The following is a 24,249-nucleotide window of genomic DNA, read 5'->3' as shown; positions in this document are numbered from 1 at the left end:
ACATTGGAAAGGTTTCACTGGCATAGTCTTGCTGTGAGCTGTATTATCAGACGAATAAGTATTAGAATCCGCTTTGGTTTGTTAGTTCATTTTTTTTGTTTGACAAACTTTTTGTATTTCCTGCTTAGCATGCTATGAACCAAAAAATTACTTAGAACCAACAGGAAAAAATATTCTGAAGATAGCTAGATACAGCAGCTTGAATCTCACACCCGTTTTTTGACATTCCCTGATTGCTAGAATAAATTTACTCCTCTTCTGCCAGGTGTACAGCGAGTAATCATTTTTCACATGCACTCTACTGTCTCCATCTTTTAGTACTTTGTCCTTCTGCCACAGTTTTGTCAGAATCAACTCTTTCTGATGGTAAGATTGCATCTTTACTATTTGAGGTCTTGGCTGCTTTCTCATGGATAGATTTGGAGCATACACAAAATGTGCCCCTTCAATTAACAATTCCTGCCATTGAATACCAGTCCAGTTGCTTACTTGTGCTTTCATAACGTTAATAATGTCTGTTCCTTCCATTTTCTTTCGTACAGCAGAAAATTTTGTGTTTTCCATATGTGGTTTGTCATCTAATAGTACTATTTTTTTTAAACATTTGTCCTTGAGCAGCCTCATATTCAGCAAGCCTTTTCTTTATTTCTTCCTCTGATTTTTTGCATTTGTATCTTCAGATTTGAATATCTGTTTAAAGCGTCTTTCATTTTGTTATACTTCTTCAGTGTTTCATTTATTTTAATCAGCTTTCAGGATATTTGATTTTTTCCTCTAGATTATTGGACGTTGCGTCTTGAACTGCTTTTTGCTGAACAGCTGCTGGATTCTGCCCAGCCAGTATTTTCTCCTCACTTTTTATGAATGATTTTCTTTCAGGTTCTCTACGTATCTTCTTTGCTGGCATCCAGGCAATGCACTTACTAGCAAATAACTGACATTTACCCTGAAAGACAAATTCACTGGCTCACTTTTCTGAATTTCTTTTTTCATGCTGAGGAAATTGAAATTAAGCTGTTACTTTGTATAAAGTCATCTTAGAAGTCCTCGGAGAAATAAATCTTGGACAGGAAACTAAAACTGAATAACAAGCTGTGGAAATTCAGTCATGTAAACCTCAAAATAAAAATACAAAAAAACATATAAAAGTAGATAAGACAACTTAATTAAAAAAAAATATATATATATATATATATATATACATATATATACATATATATATATATATATATATATATTTTTTTTTTTTTTTTTTAATTCTGCATATAATACCAGGCTGGAAAAGTATTTTAAGTTAGTGTGGTATGTTTAATCATTATGTAATAGTGCCCATAAACAGACTACCAGTATCAGTAAGTGGTTTCACTTGGTATTGTCTTTTAGTAAATCAGAAACAGCACAGTGATCCAAACTCTGCAATCTTATCAGCTAAAAAAAATCCCATTTTGTCCTCATTTGAAGCTGTATTCCAGTGGAATCTGTAGTTCATATTCAGTGTCAAAGGCATATATTCATCATACTAAATAAAATGGTTAGGCTACTAGTCACAGAATTTGACCTTGAAAAAGTAACAGTACTTTTTTGCTCTCCCCACCATCTTCTTTTGACTAAGCCTCAGCCATCTACTAGTTTCTTGCTATTTCATTAGTGTTGAGTAAGGGCTGCGCAGCAGAGATCTTGATCAGTGCAGGATGTGGCTTAAATTTTTATGCCTTAGCCAAGTTGTGCCAGCCCAGGGTGAGGTAACAGTGTTTAGACCAGTAGGCTGAGCCATGCTGCAGTACCAGCCCAAGTTACTGGATGGAATCTCCTTCTTCAATTTCATTAAGCAGTTCCTTCCCACTACCACAAGTCTTATTCAAGATGAGTGCTGTAAGACTTGGAGACCTCCTTTCCCTCCTCCTTTTTTTTTCTCTACATGCAGAACTCCATCCCTGCTCTACCTTTACTATGGTAGCAACCAGGTTTTGAAGTATATTTGACTTTAAAGGTAGTCCTGATGGGGGCTTCATGTTTTGAAGATGCCTACATATAGCAAACAATACCTGAGCTACTACATAAGTGGCAGCTCCTTAATGTACAACTTAGTATGCGTTATATGACCTTAATGAATAACTTATTCACTCCACTTGAGAAACAAAGGAAAATATTCTGAATTAACAAAATAAATTTGCAGCTCATCCCTGTTTTTCTGTGAATATCATGGATGTAGAAAGCATGCTGGGGTGTGTGCAGACTTTTGAATTAAGACTAATTGCTGCTAAACAAAAGAAAATTTATAGAGATGTGCAAGATTTTAGGAAAGGAGCTGTTTTACTTGGCCTAGGATGGAGGAGCAGCTCCTTGTTACACCTGTGGAGAATATGAATGAGGATCCTTCTAACAACAGTAATCAGCGAATGGAAATGAACACCCTTAGGCAGGCATCTATACAATTCAATCCAGTCAAAGTGGACAAGACACCTATAGTTGATGCACATCTAATATCAGCTTTGGACCCACTGGATTTTCATCCAGTTCCACAAAACCACCCACTTCAGGTGCAGCAACATGGTAAGAGACGCAGAAAAAAGAGGAGGAGGAAAGAGAAGAGTTCACCTATCAGACGCATGTGAAAAACAGATGCTAGCACAGGACAATTCACAAGATATTGTTTTTAATTTGTCATCCTATGTTCTTAGTGATACAGATCGAGCTGTGTTAAGTAACGGTATCACTTTTGTACCATCTTCGTATGGAAATTTAAAAGAGACTCTTATAGATGTGATACTATTTACTCATTTATTTAATTTAAAACTGTTATTTTCTTCACATTTATACTCAAATGTGTGTAGTAGAAGTAGTGCCTTTGTTCCAAACCACCACTCCATGATTCATGCATTTTAACAAGCATGCAGATTGGATATGAGGGAATTATTTTTGGAAGACAAGTTTCATAACCTAACAACTAGAGAAAGGGAGGCTGTAGATTCACTTAATTCTAATAATGGTATTATAATAAAAATGCAGATAAGGGTGGAAACATTGTCATCATGGAAAAAAAAAATTATAATTCCAGAATGCTTTCTTTATTACAGTATGCAAGTAATCTCCATGGTATTTCCTAAGTTACAAGTGTAGTGGGTCCAAAACAGTGCAAGTGTAATAAACTTCTTTGTGTGGAAATTTTTCATTTCCCGTATATGTAGTTAATCACTATATATTAAACAGCAGAAAAAATCAGAAAGTGGTAGTAGAAGTAAACTTAAAAACATTCCAAATTAGAAAATAGAAACTTATGTTGAAATATTATTATACAGAATTATTAACTCTAGTAGGTATTCAGAAGTATTCCAAGCAGGGTAGACAGTCTGTTTCCAGTCAAAAGTCCTTTATTAAGCACACAGACTTGTGGTATTGAATGAATTTGGTACAAATACTGGGAGAATGTTTTTAAGTACAAATTCTAGTTATTGTAATGCAGAAATTTGTCTGATACGTGAATATGTGAAAGGGTGTGGCAGTGTGCACACCAGTAGCCAATGGGAAAGTAATTTTATTTTTTCGCAAATTAATTTATTTTTAGGTAGGTCCTGCTTTATAAATGGCTTCATTTTTCTTTTGTGGGAAGGCGATCCTGCAGATTTTACTTTATTTTACTGGTTGTTTAAAAAATACACAGTAGACTTTATGACCTTTAAGTCATCGATGTCTGCTGAAGAAATAAATTTCTTGGACATTACTTTAAGTCAAGTAATAGAGAGCTGGCTACCACAGCATACAAAAAAGATGTTAAAAAAAACATTTTTGCATAAATCTGGTATGGATCCACTGCTGTTTCCTGACATCTGTAGGAGCCAGATGGTGAGGGTAGCTAGATTGAGTAACAACAATGAAATCATGAATAACCAATTATTTGACCAAAAGAAACATTTTATGTTCTGTAGTCCTATCTCGCCTTCATTCTTACACTTGGGTTCGGAGGCAATTCTCTAGCTCAAAGTCGTCTAGTTGGCTCGTGGCAAGGAGGTATCTCATCGTGCACCACTAACATATCCCAGATCCTCTTTGCTGCTCGACTAGTTCAGAAGTGCTTCTTCTTGGCCGTGGCTAAGTGGAATTTTTTCTTCTTCTTTTTATACTTTATAGTGTTTAAAAAATTTATTAAGCTGTATTAGTATTCGTTACTAGTTCTGATATCTGTTGCTAGACCTTGTGTAGCATTGTTTGCTGTGTTTCTGCTGTTTTTTCTTGGCCGTTCTTCCGCAGGCCTATTTGTTGCATCCCTGCACTCGCTGTTGTGTTTTGCTGTTTGGGCTTTTGCCTAATTGTTCCTTATCTTCTAAAGCTAGCCTTTCACTAAGGGCTAGGCCTGTTTAAATTAGAGGACCTAGTCCTCTGCCGTGTTTCCTTCCTCTAGGGCTCAGCCCGTTTAAGTTAGAGGACCTAGTCCTCTCTGCCTGGCTGTTGTTTTTCCTTCAGGGCTAACCGTTTAAATTAGAGGTAGTTCCTGTTTTGTTTTAGCGCTAGTCACTGTAAGTTTGCTTTTTCCTTGTCTGTGTTAGTATCTGTAATTGGTGGAAGACATGTCTAAGGAATTGAAAGACCACAAACCTTCGGGGTTTAAGAAATGTTCCAAATGCGCTCAAAAAATGTCCCTGACAGACGGGCATACTATTTGCGTATATTGCTTAGGTGCTATTCACCTTCAAGAATCTTGCTCCTTTTGCCATGCTTTTAGTCCTCGAGTCCTTCAAGAGAGAAAGAACAAACTTATCCTGAAAGGTCTCTTAAAGCATTCCTTTGAGGAGGAATTGGCTGCTTCTTCCTCCTCTAGTTCCAAGTCACCCTCATATAGAAAAGGCAAAGCTAAACCTGCAAAAAGGCAGTCTCCTACCCATTCAGTGTCTAAGGAACCGCCAGAGAAAATATCCAAATCGACTACTTCCTCTTCGGCTCCATTGGTTTCAGTGCTGGCAGAGATTATTGATGTGGAACAATCAGTTTTGGTTCCAAAAGTTACGGAGCCGATAACTGAATCGGTCTCTCGGAGCAGGTCAGCAGAACTTTGTCCGGTTGCTCCGACATTCAGATCGACAATTTTTCAGCGGTCTAGGTCCCCATGTTATCCTCCAGGTCCTCTGGGAACCTTTCTGATGAGGACGTTGAGAGAGTGGTGCGCAGACTCCTAGACATCGGTGCTGGCAAATGTACTTTCAGCTCCGTCCCAGTCTGCTCTGGAGCCTACTGAGCCCGTCTACCCTATCACCGTTCCTCCTCCGAGCCTCACCGGCACTTCGGAGCCAGAGATGTCTGTGCCACTTGCTGTGGAAAGGTCAGTTCCAGCTACCTCTGTGGGTCTCTTGGTTCCGATATCCGCTCCGACACCTTCGGTACCTTCCGTGGGGTTTAGGGTCCTAAGTTCTCAGGTCGTAAGGGGGACGCTTGGACCCGAACTTCTTTGGTTCTGAGCTTACCTCTCAGTGTTTCGGCTTGGGTGAGCTCGAACCCCACATCTGTCTTAGAGCCTATCTCCTTGGTACCGAGGACTGTCTCTTCTCTTTCGGAACAAGGGGTGTCCTTGGAGGCCGAGGGGGTCAGCCTTCAAACTGATGAGGAGTGTTCTGTCCAAGTCTTCAGTTCCATCTAGGGGCACCAACACATTTCCCCCTAAAGCGCCAACCTCCGTCTCAGTACCTTCTCTCATCCAGCACAGCAGAGACAGAGACACACAGCCTAAGAAACCCTCCGTGAGTGGTCCCCAGTCTTCCGAGACCACCCCAGAATATCCTTCTGAGGATCCCCCTTGGAGGAAAACTTGTAAGAGGAAGCATGTTGACTCCCCTGATGAGTCCATTACATCAGACACTGATCTCGAGGAGTCAGAAGGGTCCCCCAAGTCGTCCTCTGATATCTCCTTTGCAGATATCCTTGAGATCCTGAAACAGAGAAGTGGCTGGCCCACCACCTCACCTTCTGATGAGGACTCCATGTACCTGAAGGCTTTTGGGTCTCAACCTTCCACCTCTTGGGTATCTCCACCTTTCGACGAACTTTTGGATCTAGTGAGTCGAAAGGTGTGGGAATCTCCTGATACTGTGGAACCAGTTCCTAAAAGACCCAATAAATTCCTCTCAGCAGCTCAGGACAAATAATTTCTCACCAAGGGCATGCCAGTAGATGCCATGGTGGTGGCAGCAGCCACCAAAAAGGAACTAGCTGAGAACTTCCTCCACTGTCCATCCACCAAACAAGGAGTCTTGAACGATGGACAGGTACGGGAAGCATGTCTTTTCTTCAGTGGCTTTTATACTCAGAACGTTGAACTACCTCTCTCATTTCTCTAGGCTCCAGAGAGATCTCCTGAAAGAGCTAGAAGATACTCTCCAAGGTGATGTATCTGAAGCGGTATCTGATAAGCTTAATGCACAGATGTCTGTTTTAAATTCTATTGTTAACTCCTCCATGAGGCTGATATCTTATGCAGCTGATGGAGCGAGTAGGGCAGCGGGTTCAGGAATTTCCCTTAGAAGGCACTTCTGGATGCGCTTTGTGTATTTTGCGGAGGCCTTCAAGTCTACCCTTTACCAATGCCCCCTTTGATGAATCCTTGTTGTTTGGACCTAAGGTAAAGGACACACACTCACCAGGTGTGAACAGGAAGGGAAAACCCTGTCTGCCATGGGAGTCAGTTTTTCCATTCCTTCTAGACCCTATCCCAATGGGCAGAGGAGTGAAAAGATGTAGTTTAAAAAGTCTCAGAGGTTTTTTAAGGGCGCACAGGGTGATTCCTTCTCCAGAGACAGAGGAGGGGGAAATAACGGTAGACGTCGCCCTAGAGGCAGGGGAGGCCCACAGAATCAGGGAGACCATGATTCCTTTCGTGGTCGTCACTACCAGCACTCCTGAAGGGGGAGGCCCAACTATGCATCCCTGGAGCCAGTTGAGGGCTGTGTATCTTTGTACCCAGAAGCCTGGTGCAACATCGCACAAGACAAGTGGGTACAAAGGATAATTACCAGAGGATACTGTATTCCCTTCTCTTTCCCACCTGCTCAGACCAGAAGAATCCCGGATGTTCCACCCAATCACAGAGATTTAGCAATTGTAGAAATCCAAAAGTTGCTTGAAAAGAGAGTCATCCAACCTGTCCCCACAGACCAAGTAGAATTAGGGACTTACTCCAGATTCTTTTTGGTGCCCAAACGAACAAGGGACTTGAGACCCATCTTGGATCTCAGCAAGCTAAACGAATCAGTAAAGAAGTCCAAGTTCCGAATAGTCACATTACAGTCGATACTCCTGCTGTTAGGGAAAGACGTTTGGATGTGCTCTATAGATCTCCAAAATGCATACTACCACATCAAAATGGACAAAGCATCAAGGTGTCACTTACGCTTCCAGCTGGGGGCCAGTCATTACCAATTTTGCGTGCTGCATTTTCATCTCACCACAGCCCCCAGCATGTTCACCAAATGCATGGCAGTAGTAACGGCTCACTTGAGACGTCTTGGATTCAAAGTGTTTCTGTACCTGGACGACTGGCTCCTGACTACCACCACCAGGCATCTACTATTACAAGCCAGGGACGCCACCATTATGACTTGCTTGCAACTAGGAATTACAATAAACTGGCAAAAATCTGCATTGTCGCCCTCTCAGCATGTGAATTTCAGAATTTCATTGGTACAGAAATAAACACTGTCACACTGAGGGCTTACCTCTCCATAGAGAGAGTCCAGAATCTCAGGCAACAAATTTGGAGTTTACCTCCACAGCGAAAAGCAAAAGCGAAGACGGTACTCAAATTGCTAGGTGCAATGACCTCCACGATAACATTAGCCCCATTAGCCAGGCTGCACATGAGAGTTCTGCAGTGGTTACTTTTCGCCCAGTGGTCTCTGCCTCGACTACCTCTTTCTCACCCCATCCTGATAACAGAATCATGCAAACAGGATCTTTGCTGGTGGACCCTGTCCAGCCATCTGACTACAGGCAGACCTTTTGTTCCGTCACCCCCAGTCGCCACCGTGACCACGGATGCCTCCCAGATGGTGGGGGGGGGGGCATTATCTAGGGAGAACAGTCCAAGGCATATGGCAAGAACACGAGGCTCATTTGCACATCAATGTCCTGGAGATGAGAGCAGTGCTTCTGGTATTGCAAGCACTTCACAGCTTTCTTCCTCTAGGGACGATTGCGATTCACTCAGACAATATGTCATTGGTATGGTACGTAAACAAACAAGGAGGGACCAAATCTTACCCCCTATGCAGAGAGGCCCTTCGAGTTTGGAAGTGGGCAGTGTCTTTTCAATGCTTTCTGGTCACAACGCACATTCCTGGGAAAACCATTGTGATAGCCAACAGGCTCAGTAGGGCATTTCTCATGCCTCACAGGTGGTCTCTGAATCCACACATTGCAGAACAGATTTTTCGCAGATGGGGTCAGCCTTGCTGCGATCTCTTTGCCACCCCTCTGGACGCCAAATGCAGCAGCTACTTCACCCTGATCCCATCGAAGGGGGAGACACCTAGAGGCTCACTCGTTCACGATTGGCCCTTGGGACTTCTTTATGCCGTTCTACCTTTTACTCTGATATCAAAGGTCATTCAGAAAGCAAAATCCTTGGGAAGCAAAATGATCCTCATTGCTCCTTACTGGCCTTGTCAGATTTGGTTCCCCTTCCTCAGACCTCACCTAATGGACGAACCGTGGATTCTGTACCCAGTGCCAGATTTACTGACTAATATGTCAGGGGTGTTCCATCATTCTCTCCACACCCTCAACTTGACAGCGTGGCTGCTCCGGTTCCATCCCTAGTCAGGCTTCACGACTTTTATCCTGATGATGTACATATTCTGACATCATCTCTCAAACCTTCAACTAGAATGATTTATGCCAGTAAGTGGAAGAGGTTTTCCTTTTGGGCTCGTGATAGAAATCTCAATCCTTATACAGCACCCATCTCTGCGATTTTGGAGTTTCTTGCACAACGTTTTTATCAAGGGTCAACCACTGCCACTATTAAAGTTCATCTGGCAGCTATTTCTACCTTCCATTTGGCTAATGAACCTAACCTTATGGCGCATAGATTGTGCAGAGCCTTCCTTAAAGGTGCCACATTATTGAGACCCCCTGTCATGGACCCTGTGGCACTCTGGGGATTTGAATTTTGTCCTTCATAAACTTACTTCTCCTCCCTTTGAACCATCTGCAACATGCAATCTCAAATTCCTTTCATGGAAAACCATATTTCTAGTGGCCATTACATTTGCAAGGAGGGTCTCAGAACTTCAAGCCCTCTCTATTAGGCCACCTTATTTGGTATTCCACAGAAACAGGGTTTCCCTACGGACCAACCCTTCATTTGTTCCCAAGGTCTCTACACAGGCTAATATTAATTAATCCATTGAACTACCTGTCTTCTTCCCAAATTTTTCCAATAAGGCAGAATACAAATTTCACCATCTTGACGTTTATTGTCAACTACGATTCTATCTCCATAGAACCAAGAGTTTCAGAAGGTCAGATCAATTGTTTATTTCCTTTTCAGATTCAAGAAAGGGTTTACCAGTCTTAAAACCTACTTTATCACACTGGATTTCAAGCTGTATTTCATTCATTTATACGTCAAGTGGCAAAGATTTCCCATTTAAGGTGAAACCCCACTCTACCAGATCTGTTTCTACATCGGTGGCCTTCCAAGCCAAAATTCCAATGGATAACATTTGTGCAGCAGCGACATGGGCTCTACCCCTCATACATTCATAACTCATTACAAATTGGACGTGGCTTCCAGGAACAGATCTTCCTTTGGTTCCACAGTACTCAGAAGTATTTTCCCATGAGCTACCCAAGATAAAGGTGCTAGGGACGCTGCCCTAAGTGTAAGAATGAAGGCGAGATAGGACTATAGAACATAAAGAAGTTATGTACTCACCATAACATTCCATGTTTGTAGTCCATCTCGTCCTTCATTCTTACTATCCCACCCTCCTGCCCCCTCCTTCAAGGACCTGGGGGAATTAAAACAATTACTTTCTCTACGTTTTAGACCTTTCTCTATGGTTTGTTCTTTCCTCTGTAGTTTTTCTACTAGTAGCAGCAAACAGGATATGGGATATGTCAGAGGTGCATGATGGGATACCTCCTTGCCACAAGCCAACTAGAAGACTTTGAGCTAGAGAATTGCTGAGTGTCCCAAGTATAAGAATGAAGGATGAGATGGGCTACAAACATGGAATGTTATGGCGAGTATATAACTTCTTTTTCCTAGGGGATATCATAATGAAAAGGTTGAAAGACAGCATAAATTAATTACTGAAAAAGAAGTGATAGAACATGACCAGTGTTTGCAGATAATAGGGAAGCAGAAGAGGAGCAAGTAAGAAAAAAGTTAACTATGTTAGATTTATGCATTCATGTAATTCTCATTCAAAGGGAATAGATGAGATCATCAAGAAAAACTGGTTCATTTTACAAGGTTTGAAGGACACCACTCTAAAAGAGTATTTGGATGCACCATATTTTGGATAAAGAAAGGTGGTGAATTTGAAAAATAGGTTATGTTATAAAGAGCAGAAGAAAAGTCATCAACATAATTCAACTAAGAATTACATTTTCCTATTTTAACTGTACTTTCTGTAATTGTATATAAAAAAATCGGAAGACAGCTTCATACACCCAGTGAGTAGAAAGAAAAATTCTGGGAAATTGGACTGCAGCCTGTAACATGGAAAATATAATATATCTTGCCCTGTGTATGGGCTGTGAAGCTTTCTATGCAGGTAAAACTAACTGTAGGCTGAAGGACAGACTATTAAATCACATATGTGATATAAGGAGACAAGTTCACACTAAAGCCTTGTTTAAACGCTTGGATACTGCAGGTGAAGGACACACACATTTTTATGAGCACTGAGAAAATATACCAAGTGGATAGAGGAGGTGATTTAGTACCTAAAAACAGAAAATTTGGAATATAAATTTATTAATGAACTTCATGATGATACAATACCTGGTTTAAATGAAGCAGTAAACCTGTTTTGAAATTCGTATAACAGAAGTGTAAATGATGTTATCTCTTTATACGTGAATATGATGTCACTTGGATATGTGACCCTGAAAATTTTTAAACTGCAACATTTGAATTTGTACTACACCTGATTGAAGCAGTTTGTGAAAGCTTTTTACTTCATCTTTATTAAAGTTATCTGATCAAGAATATGATCCGTGTTTGGTGAAGCCATTTTTGTTACAACAAATCAAGTAGCATGGACTTGGTGTGGTCAATCATCTGATACAGACATTCTTTACAGCACAGCTGTATGAGAGACAGTAGTTTAAAAAATGAAGCCTGAGCTTCATAATGCCCATTGTAATACATGCAGCCCACCCTTGTCTCTACAGTCAGAGACAAACCTGGTTTGTATTTTGGCTAGGAAAGTTGCCCCTTTGGGGGCAGAAGATCCTTAATACTGTAGACATAAATAATTGTAGTTTCCAGAAACTATAATAATTGCATATACTTATGACTGCTATATCAGGTAGAAACACTTAGGCATACAAAACATATGCTCTGGTGATGATTTTCCATGAACAAGTAACTAAACTATCCATAGCTCATTACTCACTTTTTTTTTTGTTAAGGTTCTCCGTCTCTGCAAACCGATGGACTATCTGCTTTTGAGCTCCCTGACATTCCTTCATCTACTCCCCCTCCTCCTCCACCTAAAAGCAAACCATATGAAAATGGAAGTCAGCGGAACTCTTTAGAGGTAATAAAATGGTTATTTTTTGGTAGCAGGTGACATGATTTTACTTTTCTTTGCAGCATTTCCTTTACAGTGTTTGCGTTGTTCCTGCAATGCCAGGGGACAGACTTGATCCAAATAACTTGTGGTGGGTAGTTTTACTCCATCAGTGGACAAGGTATTTTGTCTGTAGGCCACATGGCATAAGCTACTGGTCTGTGGGATATACCTGCATGTATTCTTGCATAAGTTGTATTTCCATAGAGAGCTACGAGGTCTTGTTTGCAATGACTTCATGTCAGGAAGATGATGATTTATTGCTTTGCAGATGTCTAAAACACAGGCATTTATTGTTTATAAAGATAACCATTTATCTCTGTGGGACATAGACTTAGGAACGATAAAAGAAGAGAGAACTCATTTATTTATTTTTTTTATGTAAGTACTCATTTCTTCTACCTCCATTTCTCCACGTCTGCCTCATCTTTAAGCCATGCAGCACCTTCTACAGTTTTGTTGGTACTTCTGCAACATTTGGAGAATGTTGGGATTCCTGTTAACAGCTTCTTCTGATTGAATGCTTCAAGAGTGACATTATTAAATTGCTGAACTAATATTTATGGTGGAGTCAAGGCTTTTGACTTGGCACAGCTTTCATAATGGTCTGTTTCCCAGGGAAGGATTACTGGGTGTTCAAGTCACTCTTCTTAACTGGTAGGTGTAGAAATAATGCAGCTGACAGTGGTAGAACATCACTTTTAAGAAAGTGTATTGTTTGTGATTATCCGGTGTTATTTTCCTTGTTATAAAGAATTGGAAATGTATCTTACTTGCTGATTTTCTAGATGAAGTTATAGTGCTGCATTTTAACTTTACTTTTTACTGTAAAAGATTGGACTCTCTGCTGAGAACACTAACTCGGCATCCTTTTTATCCTGACTATATGTAATATAGTTATGGCTGAAACTGTGCACTGTAGTAAGAAATCTATTTCATATTCAGACTACATGGAATTGTCTGCTAGACAGGTGTACATTCAAGGTAATTTTGTATTTTTGAACTGCTATAATAACAGTAGCATAGCTAGGGTGGGACGAAGGGTGCAACTGCCCCAGGTGCAAAGTGGTTAGGGGTGAGACCTGGCGATCCTGATAGCTCTTTAGTGCATACTAACTTTTAAGCCAGTTTTGCATTTGTGATGAAGCTTGAGTGCCATGTGGTCTAAACTGTAGCAACTGCTTGCTACACTAAAAAAGAAAAAAAAAACATGTTTTGTACTAAAACCTGAGATCTGTAGCGCTGCTATCACTCTATACTCATTTACATTGAGTCCTATATTTGTTCTGCATTGCTGCAGAAAAGCAGGATTTAGGTGTATACTTGGCACCTGTTAATTTAGCATTAAACCAGTGGCAGATACATTCTGCTTAGTGCTGAAAAAAGCAATTAGCCCCACAAATCACTTTCTTGGTAAGCTGTACTTTGTGAAAAGTAATCATATTTTTTTTAATTTCTAGCAAATATGGTAATTATGTAATTTTTGTGATGTACGCATGTCATCTTTAGCTGTAATTAAAAAAAAAAAGTTGCTCCAGAAAGAAGTAAACAGTAAGTTAATTGGCTGTGTCTAGTAGTCCTGCAAAGTTTATTTAGTCTTAGTAGCAATATTATAGTTGGCTTTGCAGTTACCCTTTTGATTCTTAACTATAGTAGATGCACTTGTCCTAGACCACTGCATAATGGTAAAGCACAGGAGTAAATAGAGTAAAGTCAGTATATTTTTGGAGAAAATCTGTCACTATACTGAGACTGTTCACATTTCTTTGTTTTCTACCAAAGGGTTTAGTATCTTCCATTGCATCCCCATTCCCAGAAAATTGTTTAGTTCTGCTGCTGGTACTTGCAGTAGTTTCACAAATTTTCTCAAAAAAAAAATTAGTACTGAGGGTACATGCTACTTTCATCAACTGATAGCCCTTCTGCTAGCCACCAACAGTTAAATGATATGCTTTGCAATTGTCAGAAAAAGGATTGTGGGGGATATATCAGAATAGAAACTGTAATACAAAAAAAGAGGGTAGGTAAAGGAAACTTGCATCTTGGACAGATTCCCAGCAGCTACAGTGGAGGCTATTTGATGAAGACGATGGGTGGGAGCTGGGAGGTATGTGGGTGACACCACAACTATACAATTAGAAGGCTAGAACAGCAAGCTGCTGAGGTCTCATATCATCCTAGTGTATTTGTAACATAAGTCCCTAACCATTTGTCAGAACTATTGCACATCTCCTGCTATCATAAGATGCAATAATGACGATGAAATTCATGATGAAAAGCAAGGTGTTTTACAAAAAATGTTTCTGTTAATAATCACCCAAATATCAATCAACTGCCAGCTTGGCAAGCACAGACAAGATACTGACCACAGGGTTAAGCTGGCACTCCCTATGTGGTCTAAACTGTAGCAAACAGTTTGCTACAGTTTAAAATTAAAAAAAAAAAATCTTTTTTTTTTTTTTTTTTTTTTAATGTAAAACCTGAATGCTGTAGAGCACCATGCAGGGTATAAATTAAATAAATCTGGCTGCTTGTTACATTGGTAGCAAGCAGTTTGCTACAGTTCTAAGAACCATTCCCTCCCCAACTAAATTCTGAGGAAGGAGGGTCTGAGGCAGGATGCAGAAATGGGACCTGATTGGCTCCTGCATTTTAGGAGCCCCAGGTACCTGAGCTTGGATTTTTTTTAATCTCATCTCAGCTGAGGAGAGACGTGGATGGGAACACAGAAAACAGGACATGGTTGGCTGTTGCACTTCAGATGCACCAGTCACCAGATTGCAGATTTTTTTGATCTTCAGATGAAGATCTGGAGATGCAGGGCGCCAGTAAAGGGATCAGCTCCTGACTCTAAAAAAGCCATCTACGTCTCTGATTATATAAAGACAGTTGAAATTACAAACATTGAGATTGCTATATAATTACTAGCATCATCTGATGTTTATGCTTCCATTATATGGAGACATGACAGAAATTACTTAAAAATAAGTTTGTTTTACCCCATCTGCAGTGACAAGTTAAAAATCATACATCCAACCAACACAGAACTCAAAACAGGAAAAGTTAAAATGAATGATCTGTGTCATATCTAAATAAATCACTTCCTTTCTCTCTGGCAAAGTGGGTTAAACGTGTCTGTAGAAATATTTTAATGGTGAAACAGAAGCGGTGCTGTAGGACCATAGCTTGAACAACGTGGCTTGGTTAAAAAAAAATAACTTTCAGGTTTACTGCCAAAAGAGAATTGTTAACTGTATCACGTCATCATTGCTGATTTACCTTGGAGAAAAAAGCCCAGCTATCACAAATTGGTTTTTTGAAGTGCCTTTTTTGGCTGTAACCAGTCAGGAGCTATACATTAACTAGCTGCATAAATTATATATCAAGACTTTTTAGCTGTGTAGAACTCTTCCTGGTTGCCTCAGTCACAAATTTGTCCTTTAACACACATCCCTCGTGCGTTTGTACTGTTAGTCTGTAGGACTAGGATTCACTGACTGTCATAACCATTTCTTTAGCCCCTACCTTTCAACCTCTTGGAGCAAGACAACGTCATAAAAATGGGGAGGGGTCAAACGAGAGGCAGTTAGTAAATATTGTTGTTATAAATGTTGAAAGTTGATAGAATAACTGGTTTTGCATTAGTGTGAATTTTCTGAAGGGTATGAAGTTTGAAACTTAGTGCCTTTCACTGTTTTCTGACTTCAGTCCTCAATGGTTTGCCAAAGATTGGCCAGAAAGAAAACAAAATTTTATGAGGAACAGACCAAAAATATGAGGCAAAAATTTGGATATTCTGCAAAAATCTGGACATTTGAGAGGCATGCTTTAGCCTGTACCCGTAAATGAGAGCTTGGCTGCTGGGCAGGCTTTTAAGATGTGATTGGTCAGCACTTTACTTGCAGAAACTATAAAACTTTGGCTTTCATTCACTCAGTAACATTCTGTAATCTCCATGTTTATTTTAATTTTTTTATTAATTGGTAGGGTATCAAAACATTACATTACTGTTTTATTTTTAACAAGTACCACTTTAGAACAGTCTTTGCATTTCATTAACTTTACAAATGCACATCTTTCTGAAGATTTCCTGAAATAAGGTGAATTAATTATTGCAGACAATATTTAGAGTGTCACAGGTCAGACTGTTTTGATTTTATCTAATGTTTTCCAAAGTTTTATAAAAAGAAATACCTTAGTTTGTGTTTGTAGCTAACATAGTTTTGCAAGTAAGAACAGCGGTTTATAACTTTTGAAATTTCTTTGATCATCTGTTTTTTTTTTTTTTGTTTTTTTTTAATGTGTCACTTGTCTAGTCAGGATGAAATAGACTAACAGTGTGGGTTCTGTTCAAGCAGCTTTATCATGTATAAACACATTAGAACTGAAGCTAGTATGTGCTTGCTATTTATATGCACTTTCAGATCTTAGAAATGCTTCTTAAAGGTACAACACACGTTATTCTGCATCCTCCCACTTTGAGAAATCTGTTGCATATCATTGACAACACTGACTGATATGCCATAGATACAAAATATTTTTTCATCATGCAATTATACAAAGCTAGATACATATATATACAACTACGTTCAAGTTGCTACGTATTTCACACTGGGTCTGGAAATACGACTAAATCATGTCGCATACACATTGGAATCGGGTTTAGTAACTGTGATTGTCTCTGCTGAATTTTCAACCTTAGGGATGTTGGGAACATTATCAGAAACAGTAGTGGGAATCAAGACACGTTCTGGAACCGTAATATTGTCTGAATTACTCTGAGATTGAGTCTGTATCACAGGAACAGTGCTGCAATAACTGTTCTGATACAGGAGGAAGATGTCTGTGATTTCTCCTGTACTCCACACCTTCAGATTTCACAAGATAGGATCTCGATTCTGCACATATATTTCATTTTAATTTACATTTGTTTACCGGGAGAGTCCGACTGGGCATAAAACCCTTTTTCAGCGGAGGCCCGGGGAGAAAAGCTCCATTGTCAGTAAACTATTTTGTTAGTAGAAGGAAAATTGTATAATACAGTAAAGAAATAAATAGTAACAGACATTCATAATGGTAAAAAAACTAGAACAGAATAAATTGGTCAAGTGGGAGAAAAGACCAATAATCTTGTATAACAGTGCTTCTAGATGACAGTTCTTACAGTAGTAGCAGGTTGTGACATAATGTATACAATAAGAGTTCAGTTACAATACTTAGTTTTATATAGAGATAGCATAGCAAACTGAAAACTTAAAATCTGGTAGATATTAACCATGAGAAGGAAAAAAAAAACATAAGGTAGTCATATGATTTAAATTCAGTGCTCATTACATATGCAGTTAAAATTTTAAAATCAGCTAGTTCCATGGTTTGGGCTACCCATGCCCAGTACATGTACAAGTCCCAGAATTGGTGAGGTGGGCTTTAATGTGATGCTTGAACATTTTTAAGCTAGTTATAGTTCTAATTTCAAGTGGTAAGGCATTCCATAGTTTAGCAATGTAGTAGGAGTATAGTCACCTGAGCTATTTTTACTCCTGGTTACTTCAGTTAGAGCTTTATTAGTGGATCTTAGTGGACGGTACTTGTATGGGGATTGAGGAGGCCTTGTAGAGCTGGTGTTTTATTGGGTTTATAGTACATTTGGTGGGCGGTAGAGAGTTGTGTGAGAATGAGTTGGTGGGGTAGTTCTAACCAAGATAGTTGTTTTAGGGCCTTTCAGTGATGGGTTCTAGGAGGACAGCTAGTGGCAAATTTAGCTGTCTTATAGCAGGCATCTAGCTTGCTTAGGTCTGATTTGGAGAGGTTGGTAAGGGTAGGTGAGGCATATGGTAAAGTTGACAGAAGATGAGTTCTGGCTGTGGTTATTCTGAAGTTTGTGGTTAGGTAGTTTTTGCATCTGAACAAGGTATCTATTTTCTTGTGCACTTTTTTACAGTCTGGGCAATGTGCAATTTGAACTTCAGCTTTTGATCAATAACAACACCGAGAAGTTGGGTGGATGGTACTGATTCAATCAAAGTCTTATTACTGGATGTGATGTTGAAGTAAGTGGATTGGGTTTTGAATTTATTGGAGTGGAAGAGCATGAGTTTAGTTTTATTTGTGTTCAAGATTAATTGGGCATCTGCCAGCCATGATTCAGTAACCTTGAAGGATGTTTGGGTTGAGTTCTGTAGTTCAGGTAGAGCTGGGGCAGAACATATGACAGTGGAGTCGTCTGCATACTGTATAAATCTGGCTAGAGTTGTAGCATTATGGAGATTGTTTGTAAACAGGTTAAAAAGGAGGGATCCGAGAATAGACCCTTGAGGCTTGCCTACAGTCACTGGTAGTAAGGGAGAAAGAACTTTGTTCCACCGTATCGCTTGTTGCCGATCTATGAGGTAGTTAGAGTGGAGTAGCTTAGGTTCAGTTTGGACAAGGCAGTCAGCAGTTTATGAGACACTGTATCAAAGGCTTTTGATAAGTCTAAAATGATTGCTGATACTAGCTCACCTTTATTTCTAAGTTGACTGATGGTGTTAGTGAAGCTAATAAGGGCTGTGGTAGTACTATGGTAGGGGCGAAAGCCGTGCTGAGTATTTGTAAGTAATTTATTGTCTAGGAGATGGTTAAGTATTTGGGTGTGAACACACCTTTCGAGGATTTTTGATAGAGGGGGTCGGATTGCTATGGGAAGATAGTTAGAGAAGTCAGTGGAGGGACTGCCTTTGTGTAGGGGTATGATGTGAGCAATTTTCGAGAGTGTGGGGATGCGTTGCTCTGATATGGAACGGTTAATTAGTAGGGAAACTGGATAGGAGATAGCTTCAGCTGCTATTGTTAAGTATGTTGTGAGGGTAGGTTGTCAGCTGCCAGGGTTGTGGGTTTTAGCCTGAGCAAGTAGTTGTGTATGTTGTGGGTTGGGACTGGTATTTGTTACTTGACCAATCCGGTTGAAACCTTTCGCTGTTTGTATCCTCACTGTCTCTCCTCCTTTCGACAGATGAAGAAATCTGCTTAATTTGTTGTAACTGGACTTCTGGAAAGAATGTTTTCTAAATAATTGGGCTTTGATTGTTTCGTTGTTTTTAGCTTTAGGCTTCAATAAATTGGGACTGATGGACAATGTTATTCTGGTTTGACTGGATAGAAGTCTCTGAGCAGGTGAGCCAAGTATATTATCACGGGGTATGTTTCTGACATTGAGTAAGTCAAAAAAAAAAAATACTAAAATCTAAAAATCCAACAGGAAAGCGCAAACCAAAATGACCCTGTGGTGCTCAAATAAAGGGTATGAACGATAAAAAAACAAAACTGCTTTATTAAAAAGTTAAGCTCTTTCGTTCAAAAAAAACTTTACATGGAACTCCCTCAGAACTAACATTAAAATACTGAAAGAACATTTAAATACACAATTAAAAGCACATGACCCGACACAAGAACCAATAACCGACAAATCCTTAACCAGCGCTAATTAGTTAACTTTTTTTAACTGCAATGCAGAGGAAATAGAAATGGAATTAAGTCCGGGGAAAACAAGTAGCATTTAGTTTGATTTGCCATATCAATTCACTTTTAACAAGATCATCAACAATAAACCTCTAAAATCAAAAATGATTTGATCCAGCACTACAAATCGAAAAGAATGACTGACATTATATTGAATATGCCTAAATAAGGCATTAGTTGTTTTGTGATTCCTGACATCCAGGTTGTGTTCATAAATCCTAGTCCTGAATTTCCTACCTGTTATGCCAACATAAAAGGCAGAGCAGAAGCCAAATAAACAATCCTACTGGAATCACAAGAAAAATATCCATTAACTATGAACTGGGTGTCTCTGATGCAAAAACTATCTCCAGTTTTTTTATAGTGATATGAACTGCAATATCCACATTTAAACATACCTGTTTTTCTGGGATTGGTAACATTCTTGTTGTTTCATTCAAGCAAATTCTTGAAGGATTTATCCCTATGATATATAACAGCTGGTTTATCATCCAATTTATCAATTATATTGCCATCAGAACTAAAAGGAGACCAGTTACGAAAAATGCATTCAGTCATGATGGCACTGTCAGTAGTAAAATTTATAATGAATAAGGACTTAGTTGGTTTGAGAAACAACTTTTGAGAATTGGTGACTTTTAACAAGATAACATTAATACCATTATAGTCATTATGGATATCATCCTGAAAAATAATTGTATATTTTTTTTGATGATCTTTATTTTCAACAGATCATTGGTGTGGCAATAGTACCACCTTGTTCCCCTGCTGTTTTTGCCAACATTGTCTTGGCCTATTAGGAACATCACTATCTGTTTAATAGTGTATACAAGGATTGTTGGTCGTATATATATATATATATATATATATACATATATATATATATATATATATATATATATATATATATACATACATTATTTGGACAATATCTTTATTTTGTGGGTGAATTCTACAGCAAAACTACAAGATATTTTACAGTTTATTAATAGTACCTCTGAATTTATGAAGTTTACATATACCTTTGATTTTGATCGAATTTCTTATTTGGATATTCATTTCTTTAAAAAACATGGGTGAGGCTTGTTTTACATGCACTGTTTTTCGAAAGAGCACTGTTTCTAATACTTACTTGCATTTTGAGAGTTAGCATCTGCACCACCAGAAAAAAGCCATTGTCAAAGGACAACTGGTGAGGTTGCCACGGATTATTTCGGATAACGTTATGTTCTTGACTGAATGTGAAGTGGCTGTTGACAAGTTCTTCAAAAGGGGCTGTCCCCTGGCCATGTTACAAGAGATCAAAGATGAGGTTATTAATAAAAGGTTCAATGGTGTTTTTAAAGCTATATTAAATAATGGGTTTGATGGTACACAGGATGTTAGATCCAAACAGCAGAATAAGGAGTCAAAATCTACCAAATTATTCAGTACAAATTTTACTAGTGACAGTGCCATCATTACTGAATGCATTTTTTGTAATTGGTCTATTTTTAGTTCTAATGGCATTATAATGGATAAAGTGGGTGATAAACCTGTTATATATCATAGGGATAAATCCTTCAAGAATTTGCTTGAATAAAACAACAAGAATGTTACCAATCCCAGAAAAGACGGTATGTTTAAATGTGGACATTGCAGTTCATGCCCCTATATAAAAATTGGAAACAGTTTGTGTCAGAGATACCCAGTTCACAGTTAATGGACATTTTTCTAGTGATTCCAGTAGGATTTTTTATTTGTCTTGTTGCGATTCCTGCTCTGCCTTTTATGTTGGCATAACAGGTAGGAAATTCAGGACTAGGATTTATGAACACAACCTGGATGTCAGGAATCACAAAACAACTAATGCCTTATTTAGGCATATTCAATATAATGTCAGTCATTATTTTCGATTTGTAGTGCTGGATCAAATCATTTTGATTCTAGAGGTTTTATTGTTGATGAGCATCTTGCTAAAAGTGAATTGATATGGCAAATCAAGCTAAATGCTACTTGTTTTCCCAGCATTCCTCTCAACCGTACCGAATTCCTCAGACTTCACCGGTTTTGAAGGCAAAATAATGGGGTGCCATGAATTTCTGGGTGGCCCCTTCAATTCCTGATTTCTTCTTTCATTTTATTTACAGTTTTAAAGTTATGTCATCGCTGTGCAGAGGCGTGCATGTTGGTTCAGCTTCATGAATGAGGCAGTGCCTGACTGCCTGTCTGACTCCCGGAGATGCAGTGCGGGAAATTTCAAAAAATAAAAGAAAAACACAAGTTGTTTACAGCTGCAGCCCACCCATGACTTGCTGTATTATGGCAGCTAACCAACGAGGACATCACGTCTGTCTTCATCAGTAATAACAGTCTTCCCCATCTCATTTGCTTTTGTGGCTGAATTTATTTCAGCTCCGTTTTTATTTTACCTGAATTTGAAGTGAACACAGTTGCTGCAGGTATGAGCTGAAATGGTGGTGCTTATAGGACACTGGTTGACTTTGAAACATTGTATGAGTAGAAGGTACATGTCTGTCGTACATGGAGTAGTGGTGGATGAAATGAACTAGAGTTGAAAGCTTAACTTTCTTTGTCCGCCTCAAAACACACACACATTTCTTTATGTGGAGAGGGGCTATAAAGCTAATTGCAAAGCCTCGTTTTATCATATTTTGTGGTACTTGTGTATTACTGCAAGTTAGGTGGTAGTACCGTCTGACCGTTGTAATGAACAACTCCCCCCCCCCAAAAAAAAAGACCCATACTCATTCCCCCACAGTGTTGGTAATAAAAGTGTGCAATGTGTTTGAGTGATTTTTCAGTTAGCTAAGGTTTAGATATTTACAGCTCTCCTAATTTTTTTGTCAGTAGCTCCTGTCAGATAATCAGTGTGCTTGTCAAAAGTAAGTTTATCATCAATGATGATCACTACAAGGAATCTGGCTTATGACAGCTGTACTAGGTACTTATGCAGATTGTAGTCAGGACAACAACGGTCATATTTCAATATTGGGAGACAACCAGTACTACCGTGATTGCGATAAATCATAAGGATTAGGTTATTATGTTAGGAGACACCTCACAGGATTTGGAGTGGAGGCTGCAAAGTCAGTTATCGATGAATCCAAATAAAAAGGTAAATGAGAGCAAACAGTGACTGGTGGTTGAACGGAAACGTGGTTGAGGGCTTAAAGTTAAACATAACAGTTTCAGGAAGTGGTCGCTAAAGGAGTTATTTAGTGGAAGATTCCGGGAGTTAGTTGTGGGTATGTGTTGTGGTTTGCTTTGGATCTACGCTTCATGTGTGGTATTAAAGATGATGCTGTATCTATGCTTCATGTGACATAAATATAACTGATACTTAAAAAAATGCTACCCGTAAGGTGATCTGGCTCTGAGAGAGGGGCAGCTTTAGCTCCAGGCACATGTTCAGTTTTTCCAATCTAAGATGCCACTTCTGTGTTCAATTTTCCTTTAAACTTTAACCCTTGTCCCTCATTTAATTAAGCACATGCATTGCAACCGATGTAAGTAGTTCCCCTCAAAAGAGACCGGTAATGGGTATTTTAATGTCAAATTAGATTGTGTGGCACTCAATGTTGAAAACACGTGTTTGTAATGCATTTTATTGCATGTGGAGATGGATGAATTAATTAAATGCAAGCTTGCGTGGAATAGTTAGGTTGTTGATTCCCAGAATTGCCCATAATGCTTCCCCTTGAGGAGTTGCCTTAATTTCCCCCGAAACAGTACCCCCTCCACCTTGGCCACATGGTATGTTAAAGGGCAATAAGAAAAAAAAGTTGGGAGATGTGATTAGTCGAGATCCAGCTTTCATTTGTGACTGAGACTTATTTTGAGATTGTCTTTGTTTCTAGATTAAGTGGCACTCATACTGGACATATGGCTTTATGATCTGCTTACTAGATTAAACAGAGTAACGGTCTTTAGAAAGCGGTTTTAATAAATGTGGGTAATTAACCTAGCAGCAGTTGGGTCCACATTTGCTTTTGTAAACAACATATTTGATAGATTTAATTTCGCTATAATGTAGCTATGATAACCTTACTTTTGTTGTTTTCAGTTTTCATTGGGGACTTGTTGAGTGGCTGCCATTTTCTACCGCTACCATTGCCTTGTTCTGCTGTTACCTATATCAGATGCAAGTACTTGCTGAGCAGTCCTTCCTTCCCAGAACTACTGCACTGCTGTTGCTCACATTAATTGTCTTGTATTCTGGTATCGTAAAGCAAACTTGTATGCTGTTGATATCCTCATGTAAGGTTCAGCTGTTTTAAGAGCATAATTTTGTAGGGCAGCCGCTTAATGGTAATTGTGTGAGCCCAAGCTTCATGCACTACTGCATCTGAATTTCAGTACAATCCCTTCTTCTAAATGTTTTGAGATGGAGCACTATGGAATTTGTTTTACAGCATCTTACACTGCTTTATCCAAAGTTCATTGCAAAGCCTTTTACATTTTCTGGTTTCAGGATAGAACATTCACAGTTTACTGCAGGCAACAAATATTGGCAGACTTTAAAGTTATAAGCTTGTTATAAATCAGAAGTTGTTTGTTGAAAATGATGCAAAAAGTATAAATATCTTTCAAAACATTCATGGCTGGTAACATAATATTATGCATGCCTCTCGACTGCTATGATTTTGGCCATCAGATTTAACCTTACTAGCTGCTGGACTCTGGTTTAAATGAAAGTGATTTGGTTTTGTAGCCTGAGCATGCACTGGGGAGAACAGGGAGACAGTTGAGGGAAAGAGTACCAGACCGTGTTATATACCATTAAAATGAAAAAGCAAACAATGCATTGTATAGACATATTTTGTTTTTTGTCAAGATTTTTAAATTATTTTTTAATTTTTTTTGTTTTAGAAAGTATATGAAGTATAGCTCTCAACCAATCAGGGATAAACTTCAACATAATCAAAGACAACTCCAGAAGTAATCAGAGACAGTCAGG

General features: G+C 39.0%; 1 protein-coding gene across 1 annotated transcript in view; it reads left to right on the top strand.

The window, feature by feature from the left end:
- DOCK5 (dedicator of cytokinesis 5) overlaps positions 1-24,249 on the top strand; it is a gene marked incomplete in the record, with an annotated part of 3,482,443 nt that overhangs the window by 3,391,831 nt on the left and 66,363 nt on the right. Inside the window, 1 exon segment of the mRNA XM_044083155.1 lies at positions 11,632-11,759. Within this exon segment, the coding sequence (XP_043939090.1) occupies positions 11,632-11,759 (128 nt within the window).

The sequence above is a fragment of the Protopterus annectens genome, chromosome 9.part0, assembly GCF_019279795.1.
Source record: "Protopterus annectens isolate FY-2018-M chromosome 9.part0, PAN1.0, whole genome shotgun sequence".
NCBI classification, from domain to species: domain Eukaryota; kingdom Metazoa; phylum Chordata; order Ceratodontiformes; family Protopteridae; genus Protopterus; species Protopterus annectens.
The sequence above is the reverse complement of the archived record's forward strand: the minus strand, read 5'-3'. Positions and strand labels throughout refer to the sequence as shown.